The 12823-nt window shown below is 44.7% G+C and overlaps 1 protein-coding gene across 11 annotated transcripts in view; it reads left to right on the forward strand.

Annotated features, from left to right (window-relative positions):
• Positions 1-12823, forward strand: part of MLPH (melanophilin) — an 83197-nt gene that overhangs the window by 66518 nt on the left and 3856 nt on the right. For all 11 annotated transcript variants that reach the window (XM_069733335.1, XM_069733346.1, XM_069733342.1 and 8 more), the window contains one exon: positions 9876-9933. In XM_069733335.1, the coding sequence (XP_069589436.1) occupies positions 9876-9933 (58 nt within the window). The remainder of the gene's footprint in view (positions 1-9875; positions 9934-12823) is intronic.

A 12823-nucleotide genomic window follows, 5' to 3' on the forward strand; every position in this document is an offset into this window, starting at 1 on the left:
CCAGGCTTCTGGCAGAAGGACACATCCACCGTTATATATAAGATTTCATCCAGACCCCTTATACCTCCCTCTGATGGATAATCATATGCACAGAAAGATACAGTTTAGGACATCATGCTACTTTGTCATATTTTCCGATAGAAACCTGATGAAATAACATGACCGCCATGGTTCTGAGCATATTTTTACCATCACTGACACACCACATATGACTATGGATATATCTATATTTTGGCATGATTTCTGTGGTTTCTTATGCCCTAAAACCATTGAAAGGCAGTTAGGTTCTCCAAACACAGGTGTATCCATGGATTTCTTAGACATTGGATTATAGTTATAGAGGATAAATCTGACATTTCCATTTCTACCATGTCCCTGGTTCAGTGGAGATGTCCAGTCTTTCTTAGGGGCAATAATCTTCCCCTTTAATGTAGTACCAACCGTATTTACTAACAGAGAAGCAAACAGTAAAGGTGTGCTCTTCCATAAACTGTCAGGTACTCGCTAATTAATTTATCTACACACAGAGGAAGATTTATGATTTTGATTTATCTGATTCATAACTCAATTCATACCAATGACAGATGAAAAATAAGGATGAAACAAGTAATATACAACCCAAATTGCAAAAAAATTGCCGCGCTGTGTAAAATGGAAAGAAAACAAAAATGCAATTATTTTCAAATCTTATAGCCATATTTTAAAAACAACATACAACATAGATCAAAATCTGAAAATTAGACATTGTCAATTTTATTTTTAAAAAAATCTAATTTAGAAATTGATGGCAGCAACACATTTAAAAAAAAGTTAGGACAGGGCCATTACTACTATTGTGTAGCATCTGCTCTTTTTACAACAGTCCATAAACATCTGAGAAGTAAGGAGACCACAATTAGGCTGTGTGCACACAGTGCGTTTTTGATGCGCTTTCACAGCGGTTTTTCCACGCAGAAATGGGCCAAAAACACTATGGAACCTTATGCCAGCTAATTCAATGACAGTCCTGAAGTGTTGAGCACATGATCAGTAAATTACCTTAAGTTTATGCAGTGCATTTATTCTGCAGGATGTCAATTCTTTGTGCGCTTCTGCAGCGTTTTTCACCCATTGACTTCAATTGAGTCAGTCAAAACCCCAGCAAAAACATAGGTATAAAAATGTTTGCGGATTTACTGATTTTTTGTTTTGCGGTTTTCCAGCTTTCTATGGTGTTTCCCATGCTGTCATCTGTGTGACGCAACCGCCGGTAAGACCGTCTGTCAGAGAGCTGCGGGATCATGCTGTCAGATGTCAGCATGGCCACGCAGCTGTGACTGTGACCCACGGTAACACTACTGCAGACTGTCAGTCAGAGCACTGCGGGGTCATGCTGTCAGATGTCAGCGTGACCACGCAGTTGTGACTGTGACCCACGGTAACCCTACTACAGACTGTCAGTCAGAGCACTGCGGGGTCATGTTGTCAGATGTCAGCGCGACCTCACAGTTGTGACTGTGACCCGCGGTAACACTACTGCAGACTGTCAGTCAGAGCGCTGCGGGGTCATGTTGTCAGATGTCAGCGTGACCACGCAGTTGTGACTGTGACCCGCGGTAACACTACTGCAGACTGTCAGTCAGAGCGCTGCGGGGTCATGCTGTCAGATGTCAGCGCGACCCTACCTGTTACGACCTGGTGGTTAGGACAATAATGGACCTGGTGGTTAAGAGCACACGGAATGACCTGATAGTTACTGATAATATAGGACGAGCTCTGAGACGTGGGAACTCTGCTGACCGCAATCCCTAAACCTATCACACACACTAGAAATAGCCGTGGAGCACTCCTGACGCTCCCTAGGCGCCTCGTCACAGCCTAAGGAACTAGCTAGCCCTGAAGATAGAAAAATAAAGCCTACCTTGCCTCAGAGAAATTCCCCAAAGGAAAAGGCAGCCCCCCACATATAATGATTGTGAGTAAAGATGAAAATTACAAACACAGAGATGAAATAGATTTAGCAAAGTGAGGCCCGACTTACTGAACAGACAGAGGATAGGAAAGGTAGCTTTGCGGTCAGCACAAAAAACTACAAAAAGACCACGCAGAGGGCGCAAAAAGACCCTCCGCACCGACTCACGATGCGGAGGCGCTCCCTCTGCGTCCCAGAGCTTCCAGCAAGCAAGACAACAATCAAAATAGCAAGCTGGACAGAAAAATAGCAAACCAGAGAAAAACAAGCAGGAACTTAGCTTCTGCTGGGAAGACAGGTCACAAGAACGATCCAGGAGTGAACTAGACCAATACTGGAACATTGACAGGTGTCATGGAGCAATGATCTAGGTGGAGTTAAATAGAGCAGCCAGCTAACGAATTAACCTCGTCACCTGTGGAAGGAACCTCAGAAGCCGCAGCCCTACTCACCACCACCAGAGGAAGCCCATGGACAGAACCAGCCGAAGTACCATTCATGACCACAGGAGGGAGCTTGACAACAGAATTCACAACAGTACTACCCCCTTGAGGAGGGGTCACCGAACCCTCACCAGAGCCCCCAGGCCGACCAGGACGAGCCAAATGAAAGGCATGAACCAGATCAACAGCATGAACATCGGAGGCAAAGACCCAGGAATTATCTTCCTGACCATAACCCTTCCATTTGACCAGGTACTGGAGTTTCCGTCTCGAAATACGAGAATCCAAAATCTTCTCCACCACATACTCCAACTCCCCCTCAACCAACACCGGGGCAGGAGGATCAACGGATGGAACCACAGGCGCCACGTATCTCCGCAACAATGACCTATGGAATACATTATGGATGGCAAAAGAAGCTGGAAGGGTCAAACGAAACGACACAGGATTGAGAACCTCAGAAATCTTATACGGACGAATGAAACGAGGCTTAAACTTAGGAGAGGAAACCTTCATAGGAACATAACGAGACGACAACCAAACCAAATCCCCAACACGAAGTTGGGGACCCACACAGCGCCGGTGGTTAGCGAAACGTTGAGCCTTCTCCTGGGACAATTGTTATGAACAGGTGATTCAGAACCACATTGGACCTAGTGGTTAAGAGCACACAAAGTGACCTGATAGTTACTAACATAGGACGAGCTCTGAGACGTGGGAACTCTGCTGACCGCAATCCCTAATCCTATCATACCACACTAGAGGTAGCCGTGGGTTGCGCCTAACGCTCCCTATGCAACTCGGCACAGCCTGAGAAACTAGCTAGCCCTGAAGACAGAAAAATAAGCCTACCTTGCCTCAGAGAAATTCCCCAAAGGAAAAGGCAGCCCCCCACATATAATGACTGTGAGTTAAGATGAAAATACAAACACAGAGATGAAATAGATTTTAGCAAAGTGAGGCCCGACTTACTGAATAGACCGAGGATAGGAAAGATAGCTTTGCGGTCAGCACAAAAACCTACAAACAACCACGCAGAGGGGGCAAAAAGACCCTCCGCACGACTAACGGTACGGAGGTGCTCCCTCTGCGTCTCAGAGCTTCCAGCAAGCAAGAAAAACCAATATAGCAAGCTGGACAGAAAATATAGCAAACAAAAGTAACACAAGCAAAACTTAACTTATGCAGGGCAGACAGGCCACAAGAACGATCCAGGAGAAAGCAAGACCAATACTGGAACATTGACTGGAGGCCAGGAACAAAGAACTAGGTGGAGTTAAATAGAGCAGCACCTAACGACCTAACCTCGTCACCTGAGGAAGGAAACTCAGAAGCCGCAGCCCCACTCACATCCACCAGAGGAAGCACATAGACAGAACCAGCCGAAGTACCACTCATGACCACAGGAGGGAGCTTGACCACAGAATTCACAACAGACAATGTCAAATTGTCCACCACATGAGTCCAAATCTGCTGCAACCTATCCACCACAGTATCTACACCAGGACAGTCCGAAGACTCAACCTGCCCTGAAGAGAAACGAGGATGGAAACCAGAATTGCAGAAAAAAGGCGAAACCAAAGTAGCCGAGCTGGCCCGATTATTAAGGGCGAACTCAGCCAAAGGCAAAAAGGACACCCAATCATCCTGATCAGCAGAAACAAAGCATCTCAGATATGTTTCCAAAGTCTGATTAGTTCGTTCGGTTTGGCCATTTGTCTGAGGATGGAAAGCCGAGGAAAAAGACAAATCAATGCCCATCCTAGCCCAAAAGGCTCGCCAAAACCTCGAAACAAACTGGGAACCTCTGTCAAAAAAGATTTTCTCCGGAATGCCATGTAAACGAACCACATGCTGGAAAAACAATGGCACCAAATCAGAGGAGGAAGGCAATTTAGACACGGGTACCAAATGGACCATCTTAGAGAAGCGATCACAAACCACCCAAATGACCGACATCTTTTGAGAGACAGGGAGATCCGAAATAAAATCCATAGAGATATGCGTCCAGGGCCTCTTTGGGACCGGCAAGGGCAAAAGCAACCCACTGGCACGAGAACAGCAGGGCTTAGCCGGAGCACAAGTCCCACAGGACTGCACAAAAGAACGCACATCCCGCGACAAAGACGGCCACCAAAAGGATCTAGCCACCAAATCTCTGGTACCAAAGATTCCCGGATGACCAGCCAATACCGAACAATGAACTTCAGAGATAACTCTACTAGTCCATTTATCAGGGACAATCAGTTTCTCTGCTGGGCAACGGTCAGGTCTATCAGCCTGAAATTTTTGCAGCACCCGCCGCAAATCAGGGGAGATGGCAGACAAAATTACCCCCTCTTTAAGAATACCCACCGGCTCAGGAACACCCGGAGAGTCGGGCACAAAACTCCTTGACAGGGCATCAGCCTTCACATTCTTAGAGCCTGGAAGGTACGAAACCACAAAATCAAAACGGGAGAAAAATAGCAACCAACGAGCCTGTCTAGGATTCAACCGTTTGGCAGACTCGAGATAAGTCAAATTCTTGTGATCCGTCAAGACCACCACGCGATGCTTGGCTCCTTCAAGCCAATGACGCCACTCCTCGAATGCCCACTTCATGGCCAACAACTCTCGATTGCCAACATAATAATTGCGCTCAGCAGGCGAAAACTTTCTAGAAAAGAAGGCACATGGTTTCATCACCGAGCCATCAGAACTTCTTTGCGACAAAACAGCCCCTGCTCCAATCTCAGAAGCATCAACCTCGACCTGAAACCGAAGCAAAACATCTGGCTGGCACAACACAGGGGCAGAAGAAAAACGACGCTTCAACTCCTGAAAAGCTTCCACAGCCGCAGAAGACCAATTGACCACATCAGCACCCTTCTTGGTCAAATCAGTCAACGGTTTAGCAACACTAGAAAAATTACTGATGAAGCGACGATAAAAATTAGCAAAGCCCAGGAACTTTTGCAGACTCTTCACAGATGTCGGCTGAGTCCAATCATAAATGGCCTGGACTTTAACAGGGTCCATCTCGATAGTAGAAGGGGAAAAAATTAAACCCAAAAATGAAACCTTCTGAACTCCAAAGAGACACTTTGACCCATTCACAAACAAAGAATTCGCATGAAGGACCTGGAACACCATTCTGACCTGCTTCACGTGAGACTCCCAATCATCCGAGAAGACCAAAATATCATCCAAATATACAATCAGGAATTTATCCAGGTACACTCGGAAGATGTCATGCATAAAGGACTGAAATACTGATGGAGCATTGGAAAGCCCGAATGGCATAACCAGGTACTCAAAATGGCCCTCGGGCATATTAAATGCTGTTTTCCATTCATCGCCCTGTTTAATACGCACAAGATTATACGCACCACGAAGATCTATCTTGGTGAACCAACTAGCCCCCTTAATCCGAGCAAATAAATGAGACAGCAGCGGCAAAGGGTACTGAAATTTGACTGTGATCTTATTAAGAAGGCGGTAATCAATACAAGGTCTCAAAGAACCATCCTTCTTGGCCACAAAAAAGAACCCTGCTCCCAATGGTGACGACGACGGGCAAATATGACCCTTCTCCAAGGATTCCTTTACATAACTCCGCATAGCGGCGTGCTCTGGCACAGATAAATTGAACAGTCGGCCTTTAGGAAACTTACTACCAGGAATCAAATTGATAGCACAATCGCAATCCCTATGAGGAGGTAGGGCACTGGATTTGGGCTCATCAAATACATCTCGGTAATCCGACAAAAACTCCGGGACTTCAGAAGGGGTGGATGACGAAATAGACAAAAATGGAACATCACCATGTACTCCCTGACAACCCCAGCTGGACACAGACATAGATTTCCAATCCAATACTGGATTATGGACCTGTAGCAATGGCAACCCCAAAACGACCACATCATGCAGATTATGCAACACCAAAAAGCGAATATCCTCCTGATGTGCAGGAGCCATGCACATGGTCAATTGGCTCCAGTACTGAGGCTTATTCTTAGCCAAAGGCGTAGCATCAATTCCTCTCAATGGAATAGGATACTGCAAGGGCTCCAAGAAAAAAACACAGCGCCTAGCAAACTCCAAGTCCATCAAATTCAGGGCAGCGCTTGAATACACAAATGCCATAACAGAATAGGATGACAAAGAGCAGATCAGAGTAACGGACAAAAGAAATTTTGACTGTACCGTACCAATGGTGGCAGACCTAGCGAAACGCTTAGTGCGCTTAGGACAATCGGAGATAGCATGAGTGGAATCACCACAGTAAAAACACAGCCCATTCCGACGTCTGTGTTCTTGCCGTTCAGCTCTGGTCAAAGTCCTATCACATTGCATAGGCTCTGGTCTATGCTCAGATAATACCGCCAAATGGTGCACAGCTTTACGCTCACATAAGCGTCGATCAATCTGAATGGCCAAAGACATAGACTCATTCAGACCAGCAGGCATGGGAAATCCCACCATGACATCCTTAAGGGCTTCAGAGAGACCCTTTCTGAAAATTGCTGCCAGGGCACATTCATTCCACTGAGTGAGTACAGACCACTTCCTAAACTTCTGACAATATATTTCTACCTCATCCTGACCCTGACACAGAGCCAGCAAGATTTTCTCTCCCTGATCCACTGAATTAGGTTCATCATAAAGCAATCCGAGCGCCAGAAAAAACGCATCAACATCACGCAATGCCGGATCTCCTGGCGCAAGGGAAAATGCCCAGTCTTGAGGGTCACCACGCAACAAAGAAATAATGATTTTCACTTGTTGAACAGGGTCACCTGTGGAGCGAGGTTTCAAAGCAAGAAACAATTTACAATTATTTTTGAAATTCAGAAACTTAGATCTATCCCCAAAAAACAAATCAGGAATAGGAATCCTAGGCTCTAACATTGGATTCTGAACCACAAAATCTTGAATGTTTTGTACCCTTGCAGTGAGATTATCCATACAAGAGGACAGACCTTGAATGTCCATATCTACACCTGTATCCTGAACCACCCAGAGGTAAAGGGGAAAAGAGAGACAAAACACACTGCAAAGAAAAAAAAATGGTCTCAGAACTTCTCTTATCCCTCTATTGAGATGCATTAGTACTTTGGGCCACCTGTACTGTTACGACCTGGTGGTCAGGACAATAATGGACCTGGTGGTTAAGAGCACACGGAATGACCTGATAGTTACTGATAATATAGGACGAGCTCTGAGACGTGGGAACTCTGCTGACCGCAATCCCTAAACCTATCACACACACTAGAAATAGCCGTGGAGCGCTCCTGACGCTCCCTAGGCGCCTCGTCACAGCCTAAGGAACTAGCTAGCCCTAAAGATAGAAAAATAAAGCCTACCTTGCCTCAGAGAAATTCCCCAAAGGAAAAGGCAGCCCCCCACATATAATGACTGTGAGTAAAGATGAAAATTACAAACACAGAGATGAAATAGATTTAGCAAAGTGAGGCCCGACTTACTGAACAGACAGAGGATAGGAAAGGTAGCTTTGCTGTCAGCACAAAAAACTACAAAAAGACCACGCAGAGGGCGCAAAAAGACCCTCCGCACCGACTCACGGTGCGGAGGCGCTCCCTCTGCGTCCCAGAGCTTCCAGCAAGCAAGACAACAATCAAAATAGCAAGCTGGACAGAAAAATAGCAAACCAGAGAAAAACAAGCAGGAACTTAGCTTCTGCTGGGAAGACAGGTCACAAGAATGATCCAGGAGTGAACTAGACCAATACTGGAACATTGACAGGTGTCATGGAGCAATGATCTAGGTGGAGTTAAATAGAGCAGCCAGCTAACGAATTAACCTCGTCACCTGTGGAAGGAACCTCAGAAGCCGCAGCCCTACTCACCACCACCAGAGGAAGCCCATGGACAGAACCAGCCGAAGTACCATTCATGACCACAGGAGGGAGCTTGACAACAGAATTCACAACACCCACCGCTGTGACTGTGACCCGTGGTAACACTACTGCAGACTGTCAGTCAGAGTGCTGCGGGGTCATGCTGTCAGATGTCAGCGTGACAACGCAGTCGTGACTGTGACCCGCGGTAACACTACTGCAGACTGTCAGTCAGAGCGCTGCGGAGTCATGCTGTCAGATGTCAGCGTGACAACGCAGTCGTGACTGTGACCCGCGGTAACACTACTACAGACTGTCAGAGCGCTGCGGGGTCATGCTCTCAGATGTCAGCGCAACCCCGCAGCTGTGACTGTGTCCCGTGGTAACACTACTGCAGACTGTCAGAGCACTGCGGGGTCATGTTGTCAGATGTCAGCGTGACCCTGCAGCTGTGACTGTGACCCACGTTAACACTACTGCAGACTGTTAGTCAGAGCGCTGCGGGGTCATGTTGTCAGATGTCAGCGCGACCCCGCAGCTGTGACTGTGACCCACGTTAACACTACCGCAGACTGTCAGTCAGAGAGCTGCGGGGTCATGTTGTCAGATGTCAGCGCGACCCCGCAGCTGTAACTGTCACCCGCAGCGGTGACCTGCGTTAAAAAGCTTACCGCCGGACAGTAGGCGTGGGACAATGAGACTACGGATCCCATCAGGCTATGTCTGCTGGTGCCACTGATGGGAGATGTAGTCTCATCTGCTGGCGCCTGTGCTCACAGTTGAAAAAAAAAGTAAACTCATTACATACACATTCCGATAAAAACAAAAACCCCAAGTCCCCGACGCCCTCGTCTCCTAGAAATAATCAAAAATAATAAACCACCATATACTCACCTTTCCTCCGTAGTGCACGTAATCCTGATTGTCCCAGAGCGATATCACATGTAGAAAAGTCAGGAGGTAATCGCTGCCGTAGTGTATTACTGAGCCATATTAGGTCTTCCATTTTGGGCTGTATTTACTATGCTGCATTTTGTTGCGGTCAGCGCAGCGCCAAAACGACGCAAGCGGAGGCATCCGCATACAGCATACGTCCTTGCGTACCCAAAGTTAAAGATAGGTACGCAGGACGCAAGGAGGCGTACGCAAGGCTGAAACCAGCCTAACATGATCTTTTTATATACAATCAAGTGAGTTAGTTGAAAATTGACCCTTCAGCTATTTTTCATGAGTACCACTTACGTTCCTATTTTTCTTAACTTTATCCCAACTTTTCTGAGATGTGTAGCTGCCATCAATTTTCAAATTAGTGAATTTCTTAAAATTGAATAATTCGTTTTTACATTCTGAACTTTGTTCTATGTTCTGTCGTGAATAAATTAAGGTTGTAAGAGATTTTTAAATCCTTTCATTTTTGTTTTCGTACATTTTACACAGTGTTCGAACTTATTTGGAATTGATGTTATGTTTCTTTCCTTGTTCTTTCATCTTTTTGACTTGCATGTATGAAAATTAAAATTATAATCAGTTTACACGTAAACTTTAAAAAAATCATTCCTAAATAACTGTTTTGTAGGCCACTGTAGGTGTACCTTAAGGGCGCAATACTTAATTACGTGCATCTGTCCTCTTCACTTAGATTCAGACAATGCAGCAGGCTCTAAGAAAAAAGTTTAATATTGACCCAGATGCGGCAGGTGAGTGTTCCAGCTTCTTAAGTCTAAATCTTGCTATATGCAAACTTTTTTGTGTGTTTTTTTCTTTTTAAAGTATCCAGAGTCAAGAATCTTTTTGGCAAGAAAGAGTATTGCAACAAAGCCAAAAATGCTTCATTCTACTTTCTGAGTATTTTAGGGAAAAGGGTCGTTACGCCTGTCTTACAAAATGCAGGCCCTCATCCAGCCATGACTATGGAAAAATAAAAGTTATGACTCTCAGATGAAGAGACGAAAAAATGAAAAATTGGCTGTGGAGGACATGGCTTAAAAAAAGCTTTATATAGTTTAAACAAAAAACATGTCTTCTTGAATCTCATTCTGTAATATGCTTTAACAACTAATGAAGTTCCTCTCCCCATAAACATTCATGGACGGTCTTCCTGTGCTCACAGATAAAGAAGCCTCCTGACCCAGGGTTTATACTCTGATGTTAAACATTAGTAATAAACTAACTGGATGAGTTGACCTGAATGTCTTCAATTAACCTCCCTATAATGTTCTGATTTCATAGAAGCTTATCTGAATGTGATTACTGATGTCCTCTCATCTGAATCATTCTCTTTATGACAAATGCAGCAAAAATGCATGAGTACATTTTTAGTTATAAACTCATATCTACTGCTCCCAGGCTCCTACTTGCCTGGCCGCTTGTCCATCTTTGCATCTCACCTACAACAATCCCAAGGTGTAGCTTTCACATGTACCTATGTCTACATCTCAAACAAAGTGGGGAAGAACAGGATCCAGCTTATACTTTGATTTAATAAAAAAATAGTCTGGGAAAGATGAGTGGATAACAAGTTAAATGCATTTGAAGACCTCGGGACATATAGAGGTGAGTCAGTGGAGTTACGTTCTCATCAGAAATGAGGTCACGTTATTGATGGGGGAGCTTGTACAATTTTGATCAAACTAAACAAAGTAGCTCACGTTCTTTACTTTATTATTATTATTTATTTTTATGGAACCACTAATTCCATGGTGCTTTATCTGTAAAAAGAGATACATAATTACATAGATAAAATAAACAAACTGATAGATTGGTACAGAGGTTGAGAGGACCATGCCCTCAAAGGTTTACAATCTACAGGGTAATGGGGAAGGAGACAGTAGGTTGGGGGGTTGCTCAGGTGGTAGTGACAAGACAGCAGTGATATATTGCGGGCTTTCTTTTAGAGATGAGTTTTCAGGTTGCGTTTGAAGTTTCCCAATGTGGGAGGCAATCAGGCATGCCGAGTCACTGACTTCAAGAGGATGGTGGATGCTCAGGAATAATCATGGAGCTGAGGAATGTACAAGAGCAGAAGAGAGAAGGAGGTCTTAGGAGCAGAGATTACTTTTGGGGAGGTATTGGGAGATTAGTTTGCAGATGCATGGAGGAGACAGATTGTGGACAGCCTTGTAAATGATTGTTAGTAGTTTAAAATGGATTCGCTAGAAGATTGGAAGCCAGTGAAGGGATTGACGGAGATGAGTAGTAGTATGAAGAGAGGGTAGTTAATCAGGCAGCCGAGTTAACTATGTTGGAGAGGTCAAAGTGTCAGTAGGGAGGTAGCACATGAGGACATTGCAATAGTTCAGGTGGGAGATGAGGGAATGCACTAATATATTAGTAGGTTTTGTGTTGAGGAATGGACAAATTCCTTAAAATATTTTAGAATTAAAGACAGCAGGAGGCGGAAAGAGTTTGGATTTTGTTCTCTTCAATTGCAGTGACTTTTTGCCCTTCAACTAATTCAGATTAACATGCTCATTCATTTATGGGGAGGTGAAAAAAGAGTGATGACGGTAGATCCGTCCTTGCATGTTTAGGGGAGTTATGCGTATGCACAGCTATACGTCTACAGGTGCCGTGCTTTTAAGAGTTAAGAACAAATGTTAAAAGTGATAATAGATAAAGCAATCAATAGGTTAAGAACTTAAGACTATAAATAAAATTCTGGAACAAAAGTATTGAGGCTGCCAAGGTCAGATAACAAGGTAAGAGTGCTTTCACACTGACCTTTGTCCCACATTCAGAGGTCATTTTGGGGCTTATGTCAAAATTCCCCCGCAAACTGGGATTCGGGCATATTTTCTCGAGGGGGCCATTGATTATAATGGCGAGGACTGTCTACTACGTCTCAGTGTCTGCCTCCAGTAGAAGTATACGCCTGAAAATGCTGCACATCAGAGCATATGTTGACACTCTGTCGGAACCATTATTGTCAATGACCCCAGTGGTGTATAAATCCCATTTTGTGGGGGTTCGGATGTGAGCCCTGACGGGACCACTGAACCACAAAGAACCAAATTTGAAAGAGGCCTCAGGCTGTTCTCGCCTGATTTGGCGTGTACCTCACATGTATCGTTTGGATATTAAAAGGTGATTGACTTGCTACTTTACCTGGAAAAATTGTTGTAACTTCTAAAAGAGACAGTTGGCTGTACTGAAGGTTGGACTGTGCATACTTTGGTACATGAGAATTGAGGGTGCAATGAACCTTAGTGACAGCGACTAGAAACATTCTCGCTGAGTGATCTCGCCGACTTTTCGCCTCGCCGGTCTTCTCCACTAGGAGATAGACTTGCTACATGCTTTTCTGCACGTCGGTAGGTTATGTGTGGTGCTTGTGCATCATTCCTGCCGAATTCCTTCTTCATTTGTTAACAATGTACAGATACAGTTTGGATCAGCGTGTTTTCATTGTGAAAATTACTGAAAAACTGACTCCTTAAAGAAGTGCTAAAGTGAGTTTCTAAAAAAGTTTGGAGGTTGAAATCCAGTGTCCAATCCATGTATTGAAGTCTTCTTTGATGACAGAGTAATCTCCAAGGGACTGTTGGCCGCCAAGATCGCCTGATTTAATACCGCCGGAATTTTTCCTTT

This window comes from Ranitomeya imitator, chromosome 7 (assembly GCF_032444005.1).
Source record: "Ranitomeya imitator isolate aRanImi1 chromosome 7, aRanImi1.pri, whole genome shotgun sequence".
NCBI lineage: Eukaryota > Metazoa > Chordata > Amphibia > Anura > Dendrobatidae > Ranitomeya > Ranitomeya imitator.